At 42.8% G+C, this 22,820-nt stretch overlaps 1 protein-coding gene across 1 annotated transcript in view; it reads left to right on the top strand.

The window, feature by feature from the left end:
* The window catches only part of HSD17B4 (hydroxysteroid 17-beta dehydrogenase 4), a 242,657-nt gene that overhangs the window by 176,526 nt on the left and 43,311 nt on the right, over positions 1 to 22,820 (top strand). Inside the window, exons 18-20 of the mRNA XM_044275890.1 lie at positions 17,460 to 17,529; positions 20,375 to 20,481; positions 22,530 to 22,616. Of these exons, the coding sequence (XP_044131825.1) occupies positions 17,460 to 17,529; positions 20,375 to 20,481; positions 22,530 to 22,616 (264 nt within the window). The remainder of the gene's footprint in view (positions 1 to 17,459; positions 17,530 to 20,374; positions 20,482 to 22,529; positions 22,617 to 22,820) is intronic.

Here is a 22,820-nt window from a genome sequence, read left to right as displayed (position 1 = left end):
TGAAAGGCCCCAAAGGTGAACTACCTCTGCAAAGTTTCTCAGTACAAGAGGACTAGCCACAAAAACAAGCGGTGCCCCACAAAAACAAGCCTTCATATGGCTAGTTCGACAGAAAAATGTAAATCTCGTGGCTCTTGAAGGGGTTAGCGCAGTATGATTTTATTGTTTTCATTCCCATTCATCAATTACCCTTTAGCAGAAGGTTCTAACTTGGTTGTCTCCAGCTTTTTTCTGCAGGGAAGATTTTTCCTACCTTCCAGTTTTCTATTGTTTGGAGTATGTAGGTAACCCTCTATTCTCGCTCTTATGGCTGAATTAGTTTTTTCCAGTCCAACAAGACCGGCAATGTTTTTATGGTAATTAGGCCCAGGGCAGCTCTAGCAATATATTGTCAGCACAATGTGCCTTAGTACAATACCTTTAATGCAATATTTACTGTAAAAATAACTTTAATATGCCTTATTTTTAGAGATATATTACCAGGCTATAAAGTTCCTTTTGTTGGAGGATTATAGCCTGTAGATGCTACTGTTAGTATTTTACAGTTTCTTGCGCATCGGCTGAGACTTTTTCTAAGCATCCCACAGTTACAATCTAGCATTTTTGCTTTTCCCCAAACAATGATTACCTTGCTAACTGAACAAACAATGGATGCTGTAAATTATTTACTGTCTGGAGCCCAGGTAAATAGCTTGTACAGCTGTGTGCCGAAGTCCTATTTCCTGAAAGTTCACCAGACGGCGCTTTACTGGATGTATTGCCAAACAAATCTTGATAAAGGATAACATGCTGTTCCTTGGAAGCTAGTATGGATTATACATATCTGTAGACTTCACAGCTGAATAAGAGGGCTCTCAAAAATGAGCTTGATACCGGGCTTCTTGGGTTCTTTTATACCCAGCATCTTTAGCATTCTGGAAATCTGTAAAGTTTATGCGCGGTTATGTAGTTCACATCTGTGTCTCCTTTCAGTTTATGCAGACTTGCTTTCAATTTAAGATTTCAAAATCTTGTTCGCAAGTGGTGTCTTTGCTATTATGCCTTTTTATTTCTTAGGCATGTGTATCATGCTGGCTTTTCAGAAAAAGAGCCCGTACCGTGCTATTAATATAATCTCTGCTTGCATTGACATTCTGCAGGAAATAAACCAGATTTATCCTAAGTGTCATTAATCTCCTTGCTTGTTTCATTGACCGCTTAAAGAGGCCCTAAAAGCCCTTTTACAAGGGACCTAGGAAGACTCATTCACCTGACAGAGTAGCAAACACTCGTCAGCTGAGGGCATCTTTTATGTGGGTCTACATCAATGTTCTCGGTTACATATCTCCCCATGTAATCAAAGGCTGTGCTGCTGGGAAGATGCTAAATATTTGGGGATGAATGACCCCACTTATGATTTTGTTCTTTTCCTGAACAGCTGGCATCAGCATGTGTAAAAGGCCCTTTTGTAAATTTTTTACAAATTCTAGTATGGCAAGTGGGTAAGCATGATCTGTTAACATTATCGCAGCTCCTCTTTCTCTCATGTTTCACCTTCATATATCTTCCTTTTTTAGTGCTCGGTTCTTTCTTTTCTCATCCTCCTGTGCAGCACAATATGGCTATCAAACCCTAAAGTAATGTGGAAGACATCTGCTTCGTCTCACGGCTGACCCCTAAGGCTGAGTTCAAATTTCCATTTTGGAGATACAACGCAAATGCTGACTGTCGGCCGGCCCAAAAACTGTTGCAGGCAGCGTCTCGTCCCGCCCGGTGACAGGTTCCCTTTAAGACTTTACTGTGCATCCAGCAGTAAACACTGAACAAAGCTTAGAACAGAAGAAAGTAAAATTCAGCAAGCAATTCTGAGATAACCCGGTCTTCAGCCGCACACCTGTTTGAGTGGAGTCTCCCTCTCACACGTGGTCTCTTGGGGTTTCTAACTATCTGAGATAACCCTGTCTTCAGCCGCACACCTGTTTGAGCGGAGTCTCCCTCTCACACGTGGTCTCTTGGGGTTTCTAACTATCTGAGATAACCCTGTCTTCAGCCGCACACCTGTTTGAGCGGAGTCTCCCTCTCACACGTGGTCTCTTGGGGTTTCTAACGATCTGAGATAACCCGGTCTTCAGCCGCACACCTGTTTGAACGGAGTCTCCCTCACACGTGGTCTCTCAGGGTTTCTAACGATCTGAGAGAACCCGGTCTTCAGCCGCACACCTGTTTGAGCGGAGTCTCCCTCTCACACGTGGTCTCTCAGGGTTTCTAACGATCTGAAGAACCCGGTCTTCAGCCGCACACCTGTTTGAGCGGAGTCTCCCTCACACGTGGTCTCTCAGGGTTTCTAACGATCTGAGATAACCTGGTCTTCAGCCGCACACCTGTTTGAGCGGAGTCTCCCTCTCACACGTGGTCTCTCAGGGTTTCTAACGATCTGAGATTTAACCCAGTCTTCAGTGGCACACCTATGTGAGGGGAATCTCCCGCTCTCATGTAGTCTCTCAGGTTATAGATCTGAACAATAACCATCTAAATAACTAGGGACCTAGGAGCGGAGTTGGGTAGGAGCATTGGGTCAACAAGCTCTTTGCGCCCCTCTATTTCACTGCCTTGTATGTACTAAATGGGCTGCCTCTATGATGCAAACATCTCAGAAATGCTTTATATACAAGCATTTTATATACTGTATGTCATTCAAGCAGTTTAGCTGTTCCCTCTTTGTCCATGGTCTCAATGTGGTTTACAAATGCTTTTATTTTTTCTTTAGTGATGAGTACATTATTTGCCAGATTTTTAACATCTTTTTTTCTTATTCCAAGAACATATATTTGTATACAAACGAAGTAGCTTGTTTCATATCAAACATTTATGTATTCAGTGTTACCGTCCCACAGTCACTTTGCAAAGTGAAATATTCATAAACCTCTGTCTCGTGTGACAAAGTTGATTCTTTCTCTCCGTTATAGAATTCTAATTTGTGTACACTTTATTTTTTTTCTGTCAGCACCTCAATGTTGAAGAGGTTTTTTGAGGTTTGTAAAGCTCTAGGGCCAGTAAGTTGTCACATTTTATATACTTCTTACCAGTTGCCACAAGCTCTTTCTTTAAGTAAATTATAAACATGTCTAAGAAAACAGTCCTTAGACAAACCATGTATATATGCCCTTAAAGGCATGAAATTAAATTGATAATTTTTCTCTTTAAAAGTAATATATTTATTCCTATTTTTGTAGACTTGTGTATTTGCTAATGTACTTTTGTTTGTGGACAAAATAAATGAAGAATTCTATCAGTATTGGCAGTATAAAGATGCTGATATCAGATGATTGGTAAAAATGCATGGGCTGTGTACACCTTCTCCTGGCTTGATCTTTACAGTAACTTGTGTTTTAGAATTTAATTTAAAGAGATTCAATCACCAGGATCAACCCTATTAAACCAAGCATACTGCCTGGTAGGGCTCATCATGCTGATTAAAACAATACCTTTTACTTTTTTCGGTATACCAAACTGTTGTAAATACGGTATGTGTTTTTATTGATATGCAAATGAGACATTTGAGCACCAGGAGGCTGGCTGAATCCTTTGAGCACTGCTTTGTGATGCCCCCTGTGATCTGCACACTCCCACCTCCCTATGATTTACAAGGCTAGACACCAGCTTACTGAGGGAAAAGCTGTGTTCTAGACCTGTGCCCTAAAGTACGTATCGTATACCATATGCACTATAGGTTCACCACACTGAGATCTGCTCAGAAAGCTAATGAGCATGTCATACTTTTATTCTGGCCGCCTCTCGGCATGTTTGCCATGCTGCCGCCAGAACTCCAGCCCGCCCCCACTATAGTCAATGGCGCCGGAGCGGTAGTCCCGGGGGCACGTGTGCACTAGCGGCAGCACGGATCAGACAGGCTGTTCACTCGCCCGAAGAGTTTGGTGGAGTTCCTTGTAAAGACATCAGCAATGTGTTAGAGAAACGTTGTTTTTTTATTTTTATTTTTATTTTTTTTCCCTCTATGCTTATAAGCTGTGTGGTAAGTGCTTAGTCTCAAAGTCCCTGGAAATAAATTATATATATATATGTATGTGTGTGTATGTATATATATATATATATATATATATATATATATATTTTTTTTTTTATCTAACCCATAATAAAGGGCTATACTATAATAAATATTATACAATACCAATAAACTGCCTTACTATATTGAGCATAGTTTTTTTGTTAGAAACCCATTACTGGTTTATTTGCAGGCACAATATATGATCATAAAGTAACCAGCAATATTAGCGTTTTAAGACTAAAAACATTATTCTCAATATGAAAATTATAGTCTTTTATTATGGGTTTGATGTGTAAGAAAAAAATAGCTAATGAAAAAACTTTGAAGTTTCTGCTAAGATTTGAACCTGGGATTTCGACATGCAAAATCAGCTAGTTTTTACTGAGCTATAGCCTTTCTACATAGAGATTTTTTTTATTTTCTTTTATCTATGCTTAGAAGCTAACACATTTGTTTTTTATAATCATATGTTGTGCTTGTGAAATAAAGTAGGAATATGTATATTAGCTTTCTGAGCATAGTGTAGTGAGGCTGAAGTACATAGTACATAGTATATGTAGATGCTAGGACACATCTCTGCCCTCTAGGCTGATGTCTCGCTCTGTCAATCAAGGCAAGGGGGAGAGTGTGGGGTGTTAGAAAGCAGTGCTCAAAGGATTCAGCCCACCTCCTGGTGCTCAAACCTCTCATTTGCATGTGAATAGGCAGACAAAAGTAAGGTATTGTTTTAATCAGCATCATAAGCCCTACCAGGCAGTATACCTGGTTTAATAGGGTTGATCCTGGTGACAGAGCCTCTTAAATTTTCTTGTCTTAGTAGTATTGAAGCGGTTGGCCACTCTCTAGGTATTGTTAACCAATGTGTGTAAAATACCTAAAGGGCACGTACTAATATAGCCTTTGTTGAAATTCTGTGGTTTTGCACATTTCATAAGCTATACCCCAGGTATGCTAAATCTTCTGTGCTGGCTGCTCTATTTGAGTACACTGCACCTGCACTGTTGAATTGCCATTAACATCTCCCATTAGACAAACTCTGCATATATTTCTCAAACTACTATCATGGGGGAATAGGATATTGAGAGAAGTCAGCTTTTCTTTTTTTCTTAAAATGTTTCCTGTAAAGACAACCCACACCTATCCCCATGCTTTATTTGGATGGAGGGACCCCTATTCTTCAGTAGTCACTGCAGACCGCTGCTCTAGAGGAGTCTAAACAACCATACCTGTCTGGCACTTTTTTTGTTCTCCTGTCGGATTCTACCAGGTTTAGGGCTCATGCATACAACCGTTGCCTCTTGCGGTCCACAAAACACTGATGCAGACCGTGTGCGTCCGACCTATAGTAGAACTGTCCTAGAATAATAAGACATGTTTGTTTTTGGTTTTGTTTTTTTGCGGAATGGACATACGGAAACGGAATGCATACGGAGTATACTTTGTGGACCCATTGAAACGAATGGATCTGAATACTGGAAATGGAAAAAAAAAAAATTGGAGCATGAGCCCTTAAGGAGATATATTACTACATGAAATAAAGAGCTGGCTGGATCAGAATATGTGAAGAATAGTATTTTGCCTGCACTGCAGTGCTTGCCAGTGACAGGCAGTGATGAAAGACAAGCACCACTCTGTACACAGTGTGACCATGATCGGGGTGGGTTCTGCTAAGTACTTTGTTTTCTGTGCATAGATATTAGGTTGTATTTGAAAGCCGTCTTGTGGCTTTCCTGTCTTTAGACAGTGTATATAGAGAGACTATTAAACTGCAGTTTTGCCCATTGAAACCAATTTTCTCATGATATAATATGCTTCCCTTCAGCTTACCAGTGCCTATAAAATGAAGTTAAAATTCCCTTAGGCACATTGTAATTATTCCACAGCAATAACCAGTAAAAATGGAGCATAATCGTAGGACTGTAGACCCATAAGTACTTTGGTTGTCTACTTGCAATATAAACCTGACTAAAATAATTAGGTGGAATTTGGGAAGGATTGCTCGGTATGCGTTTTGTCTGTTTTACAGGACTAGTCTGGTACAAAATAAAAATACGTTTCTTATTAAAGGTAATATAGAACCAGAGCTCGTTGTCTTGTCTAGGTTTAGGAAGCAAAGGTCATAGGTTTCATCTAGATTTTTATTTTATTTTTTATTTGTGAATGTTAAAAAGGGACAAACGGGATAAGATAGTGGCAACCGCTACAGAAGGGCGGTCATGAAACTCAGAACTGCATTTGTGTGTATTTTATCTACTATTAAGGCCTCTTGCACACAACCGCGTGTCCCCCGTGGCCGTGTGCAAATCCTGAGGTGCGGAACGTAAGCACTACGGAGTGCTTTTGTGGGGTTCCGTTCCGTGCTCTTGTTCAGCAAAAAGATGGGACAAGTTCTATCTTTGTGCAGAACGGACGGATCGCGGACCCCATTCAAGTGAATGGGGTTGCGATCCGAATGTGGCTGGCCCACGGTCAGTGCCCATGCGTTGCGGACCCCAGCACACGTTCGTGTGCAATAGGCCTAAAGGTCATATTCTTGTCTGTGCTGTTCAAACTAGAATGGTATTGTGTGGATGAGGAAGGGGGATCCGAGCTAGCGGGTCACTGAAGTTTGAAGGGAATGCAGCACAATACACCTCTTTCTAATGGGATCCATTCCTGGCAGATCTGATAAGAGCCTAAAGCCATTTCCACTCCGTTAGGACCTGCCATCGGAGACTTCATTATATTGACGAGGAAACTCTGATTGAAACAATGCCCACCAAAACTGAACCCCCGCACTCCCATTATAAGACACTGGGATCCATTGGACCCTGCCGATGTCTGTTGTATGATGGATCTAAAATTCTATTTTCGGTGTTCTGCTCCTGTGACATGGCAGACATTTTTAACGTAAATATAAGCTGAGCCTTAAGATGGATTTACATGGACAGATTATCGGGAACAGACATTCCGGTGAACGCTCGTTCCTAACAATCTGCCAGTGTAAAGGTGCCGATCACCCGATTGAGAGAAATACCCATTCATCGGGTGATCTAGTCGTCCATGCAGGCACCCAAATTATCATTTCTGAGAAGCAGATTGTGCTGTCTAAACGGCAATCTGCTGCCCAGAAACAATGCAGCTATATGGGGACAATACTGTGGAGGTGGTCTCTGCATGTAAATGTAGTGGTCTCCTCCACCGAGCGAGCCGCCTCCGTCCTGATAATCTGCCACTGGTTTCTGCGTGCAAATGCTCCTTTATACATTCTTCATGTAATACTTATAAAAAGTGAGACAATTGCCCGTCTTCTGCAATTTCCACGGACTAACAATCTTCTGATGAGAATAATTATACAGTGTGAGGCTAGCCCAGGAATCACGGCCATCTTGATAACTAACCACGAGAGAACCGAGAGGTAATATTTTGACACCTGAAGAAAAGGCTCACAGGCTATATTCTGTTATGAGACCGGCTGGACTCAGCAAATGGTTTGTAAGGGAATACTTTACGAGTTTTACTGGACTTGAAGTCAATCTTGCAGAGTAATTGATTGAGGACTATAATAAAGTGAGCTGATTGGCTCTTCTGCAATAGTCAAGCACAGAATTGATATTGGACGATCAATAGCGCTGTACCTAGAATTGAATCTTTTTACCACTCTTAAGGCTCATGCACACAAACATTTATCCTTTTTTTTTTTTTTTTTTTTTTTTTTTATGGGTCTGTATGCAGAACCCTTTATTTCAATGGGGCTTGAAAAGAACTGAAATAAGTCAGTTCCGCAAAAAATGTCCTATTCTGTTTTGCAGACAAGGACAGTTGCAATAGATCCGCAAAAAAGATGCAACACAGACCTCACACGGATGGCACCTGTGTGGTGTTTTTTTTTTTTTTTCTTTCTTTTTTTTTTTTTTCTCAGATCTGTGTTTTGCAGACCGCAAAATACATATGCTCATGTGCATAAGCCCTTAGGGTTCATGCACACACTTATTTTCTTTCAGTGTCCGTTCCGCATTCTGTTTCCGTTCCACAAAAGAATAGAACATGTTCTATGATTGTCCGCATTACGGAAAAGGATAGGACTGTTCTATTAGGGGCTTGCTGTTCCTTTCTTCAAAATATGGAATGCATGTGGACGTTATCTGTATTTTTTGCATATCGCAAAATAAATACGATCGGGTGCATGAGCCCTTAGGGTGGGTTTACATAATGGTTAATTCCTCCATTTGACATTTATACGTAAAAATATATATACATATAAAAACGCAGCTCATCACGTTTTATATCCTGCAGGTAAAGAAAATTATTCCTTTTATTTTTGCAGTGGAACTCTGTGATGAACAGATACCACTGTATGGCATCCGTTTAACGTATGCGTTTGCTTGGTATACTAAAGAACTAAATGAGGTTAAAAATCTAAATCTAATTATATCCTCTAAATGTCAACTGCTTTGATTTTCATTTTTCGAGGAGCAAGCATTAGTCTGCCAGATCATCGCTAATGAGCGTTCGTAGTAACATTCTTTAGCTATGATCCGGCAGTGTAACACCGCCGATAATTACCCGATGAACACTAAATGCTCGTTAATTGGGCAATCCAAATTTTTAAACTGGCTTAATCTTTTGCCGGCGGTAGATCAGGCCATTTAATGATCTAACGATCTGTTGCCAGAAAACAACTAGTCAGGGGAAGAGCGATTGCATTACAGATTGGTCCTCCCTATACCGTGGAGAAGATCTCTGCATGTAATAGCAGCGGTCTCCTCTGTTAATGAGCAGGTGATTGCCGGGAAGGAATGCTTCCCTCTCGACAACTGCTTTCTACATCGCTGTATGTAGTAAAGCCTTAAGGGTGCCTTCACACTGAAGATTTTGTCACAGAAATTTCCGCGACTGAAAATTTGTTCCAGCAAGCACATGGATTTCTGCACTTGTCTCACTTTTTGTGACTGATTTTCAGTGCCAGAAATTTTTGCAACAAACGCCACATCGTGAAGTCACCTTTACCTCTAGTCAACAGAAGGGATTTGCGTTTACCCATTAGGCCTCTTTCACATGGGCGTCGCGTGTGAGGGCCAGATGGGGTGCGTCGTGGGAAAATGCGTTCTGCAAGCACGTGAGAAAAATCTGCATGTTTGGTACCCAGATCTGAACCCTGATTTCTTCACAGAAGTTTGGGTTTGGGTTAGGTGTTGTGTCGATTTTATTATTTTCCCTTATAACATGGTGATTAGGGAAAATAATAGCATTCTTAATACTAAATGCTTAGTAAATTAGGGATGGAGGGGTTAAAAATAAAAAATAAAAAAATGTAACTCTCCTTATCCACTTGTTCGCACAGCCTGGCTTCTTTCTTTTTCTTTGAAGACCTGGAAGGAAAAGGACCTTTGTCACTGCGCTCATCACATGGTCTATCACATGATCATCACCATGGTGATGGATCATGTGATGAGCGCAGTGACGTCACCAAAGGTCCTTTTCCTCCCAGGATAAAAGGAGAAAGAAGCCGGGCTGCGCGAACAAATGGATAAGGCAAGTTAAATTTTTGAAATTTCTTTTTTTTTTACTTGCCATTCTGTATTAAGAATGCTATTTTCCCTTATAGTCATGTTATAAGGGAAAATAATAAAGATCGGTTCCCCATTCCGATCGCCTCCTAGCAATCGTGCGTGAAAATCCGCGGCTGCTTGCGATTTTCACGCAGCCCCATTCACTTCTATGGGGCCTGCGTTGCGTGAAAAACGCACAATATAGAGCTTGCTGTGATTTTCACGCAACGCACAAGTGATGCGTGAAAATCACTGCTCATGTGCACAGCCCCATAGAAATGAATGGGTCCGGATTCAGTGTGGGTGCAATGCGTTCCCCTCACGCATTGCACCAGCGTGGAAAACTCGCTTGTGTGAAAGAGTTCTTAGTGGCAGAGGCAAGTTGACACTGCAGGCATTTATGAGGATTCGTTCCTTGGTTCCCCATAATTGCCCCAATCCTTTTCCTGTGTAATGGGCCTTTACATTAAAGTTGCTATAAAAAAACAAAACCTCCTATGCATGTATAAAGGGAACAGATCATTCACCTCCCTAGCTGAATTGGGTTAACAGGGCCGACATGAAGACGGCTACAGACTGCACCTGAGGGGAGAGAGATGTTTGTAGGGAATTGAATTATATGAACATTGTGAGCTGCATTTGTGTGAAAAGAAAATCTGTGTGGATAAAGCCATACACATGCTGCCCGTACAGAGCCAAGATGGACACCAAATTGAGGGAAATTACCAGTTACTGAACACGACTCTAGGATGCACTTGGTAGGCCCCATCACAAGGAAGAATGGCATGTTCTTTACCCAGCTTAATAGTAATATTACCCCTTCCCCATTTTCCTTTTTATCTAAAGCAATATGTGTACTATGGGCTTAAAGAGCACCTGTCTGCAGGATCAACCCTAACGGGCATGCTGCCTAGTAGGGTTGGACCTGCTGATTACACAGATACCTGGATGGCCAAAATTTGTTGCAAATACCACATGTATTAAATTGATGGTGGAGCTGGATGCTTGTAGCTCAGCCCTATTGACTTGAATGCTCCTAGGCCACGTGATCGATGAACATGCACTGGCCTAGGAAAGGCGGAGCTCTGCTGCCTTCTCAAACAGCTGGTCAGCGGAGGTCCCGGGTGTTGGACCCCCACTGATCAGATACTGGTGACCTATCCTGAGGATAGGTCATTAGTTTAAAAAAATAAATAAATCTCAGAAAACTCCTTTAATCAAGCAAACAATACTCTTAAGCATCTTCTGAACTGGTGGCAGTGTAACCCGATAATCGGGACACAGTGGGTCACACTGAGAAGTAAACTTCTGCTAATTAAGCTTTTTTTTTTTGCTTTTCTATGAAAGAAATCGACATCTGTATTTGCATCTTTTAGCGGTGTCATCTCTCCAGTGATATAATCAAATATGACATCAGCAGAAAGAAGAGGACTATAGAGCTCAGATTCAGCCTGAGAAATTGTCAGATGACAATATTGCTACATGTCGTGTTTATTTTTTTAGCTTTTTATCCCCCCTATTTAAATGCAGTATTGATCATTAGGTGGCATACAACTGCGCGCGCCTTGTACTCTTCACAGTTGGGTAAACAGATGATTGTGCTTTACAAAAAAGGCCACATTCACTATAAAAACAATCTTTAGAGCTTTACAGTAATTGCAGCGTTACAGCGTTTTTTTCTCTGACATAGGCAGCAGTGTAGGCACATCATTGTAGGTCTGCAGTATTGTAATTACAGGGATAGCAGCCGATTATGCAGTGTGCCTTTCCGCCAGCAGCGTCCTGAATCTATGGGAAAGCCACACAGGACTATAGTATACTACATCATTAATTAAATGAAGGCTAATGCAGCCTGGAGTACTCTCCTATAGAATACACGATATGTAGAAGGCTGTGATGGGGCTCGAGCTGGAGACTTAATTCACTTCTACTGAAAAAGGAAACCTTTTAGCGCACATGCTGAAATGGGGCAAACATCTTATTGATTTACTTTGTAAATAAATTAATTTCTAAGGAATCATTTAACACATTGTTTAATTTGAATAGATCCTAATTATGCTGTTAGTTTTGGGTCACTAGACGTGTGCTTGGGCAGGGATTTGCTTCTGTAAGGGCTGTTTCACACGAGCGGATGCCGTGCGTGGCATCCGCTCCGTGAAAGAGTGCCAAGACCCGATGCAGACTGCAGAGGCACGGAGCATTAACATGACTGATAATGCTCCATGCTTCTCTGTGATCTCTTTACTACGAAATCACAGTGAGATAAAGTTGTCACTGTGATTTTGTAGTAAAGAGATCACAGAGAGGCACGGAGCATTATCAATCATGTTAATGCTCCGTGCCTCTGCAGTCTGCATCGGGTCTTGGCACTTTCACGGAGCGGATGCCACGCACGGCATCCGCTCGTGTGAAACAGCCCTAATACAATCTCCAAAATACGCCAAGATTACGACCCTCTGAATTTGGACTTTAATGCATTTCTGGGGAGAGGCGCTGGCTCTCATTGGCGGAAGTATGTAGACTTATTTTCAGATTGGTTGTATGCGGAGGAGGTATGCAAATTAACTCTTCCAGAACTAGACTCCCAAATTAGTTTGCTCTTCCTTTTGGAGTAGTGTTAAAGATGTGTGAATTTTATTCTATATTTTTGTATCTCTAGGATTGTAATGAGTTAATTTTTTTTCTTGTTCAAGTGCCTCCCACCCCCCTTTTTGTTACAAGACTGGCGAAGAGGGGGGGGGGGGCAGCAAAGGGCTGTGCTGTGAGAAGTGTCTGTTTTCTCATCTTTGTACAGGTGTCCCAAGGTAGTCATATAGACTGTGGAGGAATGCATAAGCCAATCATATGGGTTGATGATATATACCTATTATTCACTGCCTATAGAGAAGCACCTCCTTAAAGTGTCACACATGACGTATGCAGTATTCTTGTTAGGATAAACTCCAATACAAAATGGCGACGATAACCAGATGTTTTCATTAGTTCACATTCCAAAGTAGTGCGCAGAAGCCAGGGTGCTAGCTCATCTCTTCTTCCTTTTGAGCCAATGAAATAATGCCTGGGCCTCAAAGTACTGCCCTGTTCTGAAGATACATATACCACTTACTCTGTAATAAAAGTTAGAGATTGCTTTGACCAACTTCTGTGTCAGTGTCTAGTCTCTCAACCACGCGTGGATATTAACCCCTTGGGGGTACATTGATTAGGAGCACCAGAGTGCATCTCAAATGCTCTAATTTAGGGTTACTTAGTAGTCTCTGTAGACAGTTGTTTTGGGAGGGTTTTGCCTCTATTCGGTACAGATCAGGCAACTGGTTGGCCGGATGAAATGCATCCTTGGGGTGGGGGTACTGTTTCTCATATTTCTCCTTTACGAGACCCTCCAGTCTTGAGACTTTTTTTTTCAGCCAGTGCTCCATGGGAATGTAGTATTCAGATTTGCTAACGTCCATTTTCATACACCCTCTGAGTCCCTAAGAACCAGTCAGTCCCCTAGCTCTTATGGCATCTAAACCAGCCAGTACCATGCTCTGTAGTGACGATAAAAAAAAAATCTGTTCACAACTTAGTAACTCTCGGAGTCTCTGGTTTAATTGCCATCACTGATTTGCAACCTTTTTGTTTTTATTTTTCATTGTTATAACTGATAACCAATATTAATATCCTGTATCCCTAAATTGTGATTCTCTGGCCATTTAACTTGGAGACCCCACTGGTTTTATATTGATGACCCATCCGTCGATCAGCTGTCTGAAGAGAATGCAGGGCTTGTATGTGTGCTGTGTTCTCAATTTACCTGCTCATCGTTGCAATCTCTGCTGTCCCATTTCACTTCAATGGGATGGTACCTTCCTGTTGAAGTGAAAGGGGATGGCAGAGTTGGAATTGCACCTGTTTGCTGCTGCAGTTGGTATGGATAGCAGGTGAGAAGAGAAGGCAGCAGTCGTATGAGCGCTACATTCATTTCAAACGGCTGATAGGCGAATAGGTTCACCGATCTGATTTTGGATTTTGATGACCTATCCTCAGGATAGGTCATCAATATAAACAGTGGGCAGCCCCTTTAATTAGTGGTTCATATAAACCTGTGGAAGGAAGCGCTTTTATGTAGTACCAATGCAGTCGGGTGCATAGCAAGGGGGTCCCTTAAAGTACATGGTTTTTCATGACTCCAGTTACAGTGAAGCAACAAGGGCACAGGGCCCCTTTTAGTGATACTGTGGTAGATGGTACCCAGGTGTAGGAATGCCAGAGTGGTGTAGAGTGGCCTAAATATCCCTTTCAGTGTACTTGTGCACATGTCACGGTGCTCCTACCTGGATACGCTGGACCCCAGGCTTTCCGAAAGCAGAAAAAATAGGGGGAATAATTGAGGGATTTAAAGAATTATCTTGACAAAGTTCAATAACTGCTTTACTTGAATAAACATTTCTCCAACAGTTCAGACTTTATCTTGGTTGCAGGCAAACTCCTCTCTGCTACATCTGTTGCTCTTTGGCTCTGCTGTACTGACAGGCAGATTATAGAACTCTGCTTCTTTATGCTGCACTTCACTTTGTAGTCTGGTCTGTCTCTTAATTATGCCAGGGAGAACTCCTAGCTTTAGAGACTCCAAACAGTGGCCTTTATATCCAGCAGAGCTGAAGGTGCTCTAGCAGGCCTAGACGGGGCTCGTCCAACAGGGACGTGCACCTGCTTTCTTCCCCTAGCAGGGGGTAAGCTAGACTGACTAGGAACTGAACTCTACCCTTGCTGCAGGAAGTGGTACTTGCCCACTCCTCCACAGAGGGTATTAGAATGGAAAACTCCATTCTTATATACCTGTAACTCTGCCATGTTTGCTGCCACCTGCTGGTGAACCAGGCACATTACGTATTAACACAGTTGCAAAATAGGAAATGCACATTATACAGGACCTGGAAATAAATACATAGGATGACACTATTAGTCCATAGTAGCAGGGATGTAGAAGTGGTAATGCCACTCTGGGGCGTTACACCTATCCCTGATGCTGCCGTCTTGGCTGCCGGGTCCCGACCAGATGCATCCTCGTCCTTTCCTGTTCAGCTGAATTAACTATAATGCAGCTGAACAGGAAAAGGGGCCACATCTGCTCAGAATCCAGGGGAAGAGATGGCATCGAGCGTAGCAGAGACGGCTCCATCGGGTATTTTTCAAAACATGTAGAAGCTCTTTTATATAACTACTAATTTAAGTTAAAGGGCTGGAGAACCTCTTTAATTTCTCCTGGTTGACTTTCCAGTATAATATTCCTAAAAGATATGAATAATCATTAGATAAGACAGTATTCCCCTTAACATCCTAGTGCGTGGAATCAACTGTCTCTATACCTCAGCTACAATACCTGTAGCCTCAGTATTACCATGAATCAGATTTTATAAGATGTAAGAAAAGCACCTTAAACACAATGAAATACAAGTATAGCTGTAACTAGTATTATTCAGGCTACTTTCACACTCGCGGATCTCCACACACGTCACGGATCTCCACAAACGCATCCGTTCAGATAATACAACTGTCTGCATCTGTTCAGAAGGGATCAGTTTGTAACAGCCAAAAACGTATACGTCTTGAACACCATTGAAAGTCAGTGGGGAAGAATCCGTTTTCTATTGTCAGTGAAAACGGGTCTGTCCCCATTGACTTACATTGTGTGTCAGGACGGATCCGTTTGGCTCAGTTTCGTCAGACAGACACCAAAACGCTGCAAGCAGCGTTTTGATGTCTGCCTCCGAAGCGGAATGGAGACGGAACAGAGGCAAACTGATACATTCTGAGCGGATCCTTTTCCATTCAGAATGCATTGGGGCAAAACTGATCTGTTTTGGACCATTTGTGAGAGCCCTGAACGGATCTCAGTAAACTGAAACCAAAACGCCAGTGTGATAGTAGCAGTATACAGAGCTGCCATATTCTGCAGCGCTTTACAGCCATTGTCTTCAGTGGAGCTCACAATCTAAGTTCATGATCGGTAGGTCTTTGGAGTATGAGGGGAAACCGGAGAACCTGGAGGAAACCCCCACACAGGGAGAACCTACAAACTTCATGCAGATTATGTCCTTAGTAAGATTTGAACCTCTGACCCCAGTGCTGCAAGGCACCAGTGCCAACTACTGAGCTGCCATTCTGCCCCATTCAGATACTTGGTTACATATACTTCCAAAATCATAGTCCTATATGTCCACTACCTTTATAGTCTGAAAATATAGACAATCTATACTTGGCACTAAGGTTCCCATTCACATTAGTGTATTGGCCACCAAGGCGAACATATAAGTGTTTGGAGAAGAAGTTAGTCAGTCAGGAGAGAGCCGTCAGCTGAATGATCGTCTGGCCGAAGCTATTGAGAAATTATTCCCAGCTTAAAGGAGTTGTCCTAGACTAAAAAAAATGCCCCTATGTGTCTGGGCACCTCACGCTGAATCTACTTACCTGGCTCCCCGTTCCCTGCTCTGCTCCTGGTCCCCACACAACCTGCCGCTGCTTCACCCTGTGTGCAGTTGAAGACATCTGTTGGGGGTTTGCAGCCAATGGTAGGTGGTGACTGGGACGAGCCTCCCTAGTAACGTGGGTCACACTAGGGAGGCTGTCCTGCTCCCCCGACACGGATGTTTTTTTTCCGCGCACAGGGAGAAGCGGCAGTAGATTCAGTATGAGGGGCCCAGGCATATCGGGGGCATTCTTTTATCCCCTTTAATGTTGCAAGAGGGTCCTCTCTCCCCTCCACCTAGGATCTCAAGGAACTGAGCATGAGGGCTAGAGGCACTAAAGAGAGCCTGAGAGTCCAGGTTCATTGCCCCCTATATTCACACCTGCCTACACAGAATCCCTTAGACCTGTGGCTTTAGCAGAGGCAGGGGGATGGGTGAGGACTGTGCGACCACAGCAACCGATTACTCTAAATCAGGCATGCTTAACCTACGGCCCTCCAGCTGTAGTGTTACAACAGCTGGAGGGCCGCAGGTTGAGCATGCCTGGTCTAAATCGTGGGTCTAATTTAAACCTCAGAACAGGACTGAATCTCAGGCCAGTAACAGTTGCTATATGCACAAGTGCACCGTCCTCTCTAATCATGCTGTTCTTGCAGGTGTGAAGATGGCCTTAAAGGCAATGTCACAGTTAAAATCAGATAGTAGCACATATCCTTTTTTTATTTTATTTTTTCTAATAAATTTTTATTTTCAGATCGTAGATTTTTATTTTATGGTTTGAACATGATTACGGGGGCGGCCATTTTGCCTGAACAGCATTTAGAAAGCAAAAAAAATAATTGCTTTACGGCAGCCCTATGGTCCGTAGAGACGATGGACAGGAGGGGACCTCATTGACTTACATGGGGGAGTTTTCTGGGCATGTTCTATGACCTGTGAAGAGGTCATTGTACAAGGAAAGAATAGATAAGATTTGACAATCGCCTATTGTGAATGGTGAATCCGGTCTTAACTATACACAGAGGTGATGGCATTACAGGCAGGATCAGAATGAGTTAACTGCAATAAAGTGATCTTTACAAACCAAGAAGTGGCGCCAATTATTAGACATAGTAGCCAGTGCGATAAATGGATTTCTGGTTTTAGTTTAAATATAAAAAGTGACATGGAAAATTAAAAATTATCAAATTATTTAAAAATAAGTGGTTTTAACAGCAGGTGATTTTATGCAGACATATTCCCTTTAAGATTAACAGACTCCTGCTAATTAAGTTCTGATTAGTGCAGAACATTTCATTTTAATTAAACTTAATTAAGTGTGCTTCATTAAAGTAGAAATGTGTTGCATCCGTGGTCAAGTAGACGCCAAGACACATTTTTGATTGAATTAGATCTAGCTTTGATTGATGCGTTTGCTGCTTCCTCCCACAGGCTGCTCTTTACCGCCTCAGTGGTGATTGGAATCCTCTGCACATTGATCCCAGCTTTGCTGCAATGGGAGGTAAGTGAGCAAAATGGTAGAAGATCCATTAGGATGCCCACTCACAGGATTTATTTTTTTTATGCAGTTTTGAAGCCAAAATCAGGTGTGAACTTGGGAAAGTATATAGGAAACATTCTGCTGCTTGTTTAAGGTTATACAACCCATAAAATGCCTCCCCATACGCCCTGGTTCCTCAGAGCTTGTACTTGCCTCACCTCCCAGCACACGCATCACTTCTGAAGGTGTATGGTGAGGCATTTTAGGGGTTGGGTAACCCCTTTAACCATTTGCGAACTTAGCTTCAGAAACTTAATCAAAACCTGATCGTTCCTGAAATGTCTACCAGATGCCTTAGAGCATGGGTGTCAAACATGCGGCCCGCAATGAATATCTTTGCGGCCCGGCAGTCTAGTATCTCTGAACATGAGCGCGCTGCTATCGGCGTGCTCATGTTCTCTCAGCAGCACAGGGAGAAGGAAGCTGTCCTCCCTCCCCCTGTGCTGCTGCCGCTGCCACCAATGAGAAGAGAGGGGGGGGGGGGGAGGGGCGGGCGCACTGCGCCACCAATGAGGAGAGAGGGGCGGAGGAGGGGAGGGCGGGCGCACTGAGCCACCAATGATAGGACTATTCCCATTTCCCACACAGAGCGGCGCCCAGCGATGTCTCAGCACTCACCATTAGTCCTGGGCGCCGCTCCGTTCACCCGCAGTGCCCCATTACTGTCTCCTCTCCTGCTCCACATGCTGCTGATTACTATCGGAGCGATGGGAGGAGACATCAGCTTCACTAGTGGGCGTTCCTTCTCCCTGCGCTGCGATTGGACAGCGCTACAGCCAGGAAGAAGGAACGCCCACTAGTGAAGCTGATGTCTCCTCCCATCGCTCCGATAGTAATCAGCAGCATGTGGAGCAGGAGAGGAGACGGTAATGGAGCACTGCAGGCGAACGGAGCGGCGCCCAGGACTAATGGTGAGTGCTGAGACATCGCTGGGCGCTGCTCTGTGTGGCCTGATAGTGAAAGTCAGTCTTTAACACAATACAGGAGGCGGGTGCCGGCAGCAGAATCGCATTGCCGGCACCCTGCCGCTGACAGGGAGCTGCGATCAGAGGCAGTTAACCCCTTAGGTGCCGCACCTGAGGGGTTAACTGCTGATCTGCCAGTACCAGCCTCCTGTATAAAGGGGTAATTTATCATTGGTGGTGCAGTGTGCCCCCCCCCCTCAACCCCCCCATCCCATTAAAATCATTGGTGGCACAGTGCGCCAGCCCCTCTCAACCCCCCCAGTATTAAAATCATTGGTGGCAGTGGCCACAGGGACCTCTCCCCTCCCCCTCATTGGTGGTGCAGTGGCAGCTTCTGATCGGAGCCCCAGCTGTGTAAGCCTGGGGCTCCGATCAGTTACCATGGCAGCCAGGACGCTACAGAAGCCCTGGTTGCCATGGTAACATCCCTGATGCTGTGTGCACAAGGCACAGAGCAGCAGGGACAGTGTGAAGTCCTATTCACCCTGATAGAGCTGAATAGGACAAGGGATGAAAGATCCTAGGTTCTCGCCCCTAAGGCTACTTTCACACTTGCGTTCAGAGCCGCTCATATAATGCAGACGGTGGATCCGTTCAGAACGGATCCGTCTGCATTATATTGTAAAAAAAAATATTTTTTTTTTGATGCGGCCCACATAAACTTAAATTTTGTTTTTTTGGCCCATGTTAGCCTTTGAGTTTGACATGCTTGCCTTAGAGGTTTCCAATGGAATGTGATATTTCATTATGTCTGAAGTTATTGTATTACATGCTTGGCAACATAGGTTCATACAACTTTGCCACCTGTGTAGCCTCATATTGGCTTTGTAGTTAAAGGTCCTGCCACAGCCCTAGAAGAGGCTAGCAGATTCCTTCTGTATATTGCATTACATGTAAGGGTCTGAGCAGGTGAAGTTTGTTATAGACTTGTAACGGAGTGCTCTGTGATATTAACTTTTAGAGAACAGTCGTCCATGATGCTTTTCTCCCTTGTTCTTAGTGGATCACATCTACTAAAACACCTTTAAACCTAAAGTGTAAAAGTAAAGCTAAGAGCTGTTATCACACATTATATATCTCAAATATGGGTGCAAACCTCAGGACCCCGGCTTCATGTCCACTTGATCCAGACGTACAAAAGTAGACAGAGCTCCAATAGTTCAGTGAAAAGAATGGCTACTTTATTCACCTACATGTAAGGTTTCTTCTCTCTCATGAGGCCTTTTTCAGGCAGCACAAGGGTGTACACGATAGTTATAGATAGCAAAGCCGTCAACTTTTGGATTGCTTCCTTCACAGAAGTTAGAAGAAGACATATACAGTAGGTTGTCTTTGTAAACTGAAAGGCCAGTGGTGTCCCCCTCATTGGAATAAGGAGATGCTCCTTGAACAGCCATATAGCCTGCATATCCTAAAGATCAGCCTTGACTTTGCTGATTATTTTATTTTTCCTAAAATCATAAACTCAACACTGAACATCTTCACGCATACATCGGATAATTCTGCCCCACTAGGCTGCTTCTTTGTTACATAGATTAGTTTTTCAGCACAATTTGAGATCTGTTTTGTGCATATGAGCATCTTGTTCTTGCCTGTGGTTATCCGATTAGACTGTCCGCATCCATTTCGGTGCAGGTTTCTGTACTTATGTTTTTTTATTTTTTACGTTCATTTTTTCCCCTACTATACCCATTTATATTAAAAAAAAATCAAATTATAATGGTAAACATTTAAGGCACAGTCAATGAACACGGTAAAGACTCTAGAACAAGATGAATGAACTTTTTTGGCACCTCAATGTCTTTGTTGATGTTGCACCTTGCAATGGTTCCTCTCCACAGGGTTTGAAAGACCCATATTACATGGTCTGTGCACTTTTGGATTTTCCGCCCGGAATGTTTTGAAGCACTTTGCAAATAACGATGTAACCAAGTTTAAAGCAATTAAGGTACAGTACTTGGCATTTTGTCTGTATTTGTAAGATTGCTAAATATGAAATCACTTACCGTAGATTTATCTTCTACAAGAAAAACATCAGTCTGGATGATTTAATAATGTTGATGTCTACTTTCAGTGGTCATTGGCAGGGCTTGATTACAGTGAAAGTATGGTGCAGCGGGGTTTTTATTTTTTAGGTTGTTAGGAAATATTTAGTAATAAAAGGCAAATTAAGCATTTGCTTGAGTAGGAAACTGTAACATGAATTGTAATTAAATAATAAACCTATAATAAAACCCTGAGATACCCCAAAAAAAATCTGATCCAACCCTGCCCTCTCCACCAGGCTGCAACTGAGACACATATTGTTTTGGCTACATTGATGGTGTCCCATATACCCTTGAGGGTGAATAGCACCAGACCACGGATACAGAAATTTGTTGTAGTGGTATACATGTCACCAGTGCAGCCAAAATGTGTCATGGTTGCATCCCAGCAGAGAATGTAGAGCCGCAGCGCTGGGTCAGAAGGGCATAGACAGGTAAGGTAAGCTTATTTATTTTAAAGTAATCGGTCGGCTCTGAAAAAAAAATCTGAGGATTGCCAAGAATGTATGTAGCCACTGGCTGTAAGCAAGATTATTTCAGTTCAAACACAAAGCAGAGATCTTTCATATGATCAAGAATTGAACTGGAGGTAGTGTGTCCTTTTAAACCAATGCTTGGTTGGGCTGCCTCCCCATATTATAATTGTACTGTGCCAAATTCTACCTGGTTTTAATTAATATGCAACATTCGTGTGAACTCAATCGCCTGTGTAGTACAGTCTGAGGCGGTACAGGGCCAGGGAGTACATGCGCAGAGGTTTGAACTAACCGTGCAGTTTTTCCCAGGCATGATGAGTTGAGGAAAGCCTGGCCCCATCAATCAAGCAAGAGTGGAAGGTGCATGGAGGGGAAAGGGCCTGAAGTATGGTACACCAAGAAGCTCTCCTCCCCACAGTGCACTTAAGTGCTAATTAGCATTTGCATTAAAAGTCAATTTTAAGGAAGGTTGCAAGAAAATCCTGCTTCACGTAGCGACCAATGGGTTGAAGAGTATGCTTTATGTGGGAGATGTTAGAAATAAGTTCTAGAGAACTTTGGATGCGGTCACCACTTGTCAGCTTTTCAGCTAAAGGAGTATTTAGAAAAAATACATTAATGGCATAATGTAGAGATATGCTCTATATATCTTTTATTGGAATACTTTAACATTAAAGGTTTGTCAATGATAAATCATCACACCAGTTAGGTCACACTGGTAATGGTATCCTTAGGGTGGCCATTGGAAATAAACAGTTTAGATGGACAAGTGTGTATTTGGGTGTTGGCTGTCCCTTTTACCTCCCCAATGCACATGCATGCTTGGCCAAGTTTGCATGGGCTCTGAATGGGGAGAAGAGAGAAGTGATTCCAGCTTCTATGGGGTGGCTCATCTCCCTGAGTGCGAAACAATTAAGCATATTGAAATCCAACAGCCGATCCTTCTTTCTTCTATTGTTTTGCCATTGGAAGAAGTTTGGGACACCCCCTCCCGTACACCTTAGATCAGGGGTGCACAACCTGCAGCCCGGGGGCCACATGCGGCCCTTGATACCATTCTGTGCAGCCCCCAAACATCTGGTAACAGACATGCATGTCTATGCCTTGTGGATTCTCAAATGTTTTTCATGTATTCCCCCACTAGATGGGAGTCCTGGAACTGGAACTAGACATTAATGATATATACTGTATGTTCACTGTGCCATAAATACAGTATTTCATTTGTGAATACCCCTTTACATTTTATTTTTGACCCTTGTCATTGGTTGAGTCTGATACTGTGGCCCCCACCCATAAAACGTTATGCTCCCTCGCATTAGCTGGTCCGCCATTCTCGCTGAAATTAGCAGGTTTGACCAACCTAAATCAAAGGTTGATTATGGCCAGTTGAAGAATAGTGTGATCAGATGACATCTATGCATGTTGCTTCTACACCTCAGTAGGAATTTTAGCTTAAACTTGTTTTGTCTTTCAAGGTGCGCTTTGTGAAGCCAGTCTTGCCTGGGCAAACTTTACAAACTGAAATGTGGAAAGAGGGCAACAGAATTCACCTACAGACGAAGGTCAGTAGAAACTGGTGCTTGTCTTGATACTGTGTGGTTTTCCTCTTCTCTTTGTATACCTGCTTTACATGGCATGCAGTTTTTGTTTGGATGGCTTCATCCTTTGTCTTGTAAGCGTAAATTCTGTCATTTACCCGAACATTTTAGATATTCCATCGCCTTTTGTTTTGTGCTATTACTTTGCAGCACCTGAAAAAAAAAAGA

Source organism: Bufo gargarizans, chromosome 1 (genome assembly GCF_014858855.1).
Source record: "Bufo gargarizans isolate SCDJY-AF-19 chromosome 1, ASM1485885v1, whole genome shotgun sequence".
Classification (NCBI taxonomy): Eukaryota; Metazoa; Chordata; class Amphibia; order Anura; family Bufonidae; genus Bufo; species Bufo gargarizans.
This window is presented reverse-complemented; position numbering and strand designations above follow the sequence as displayed.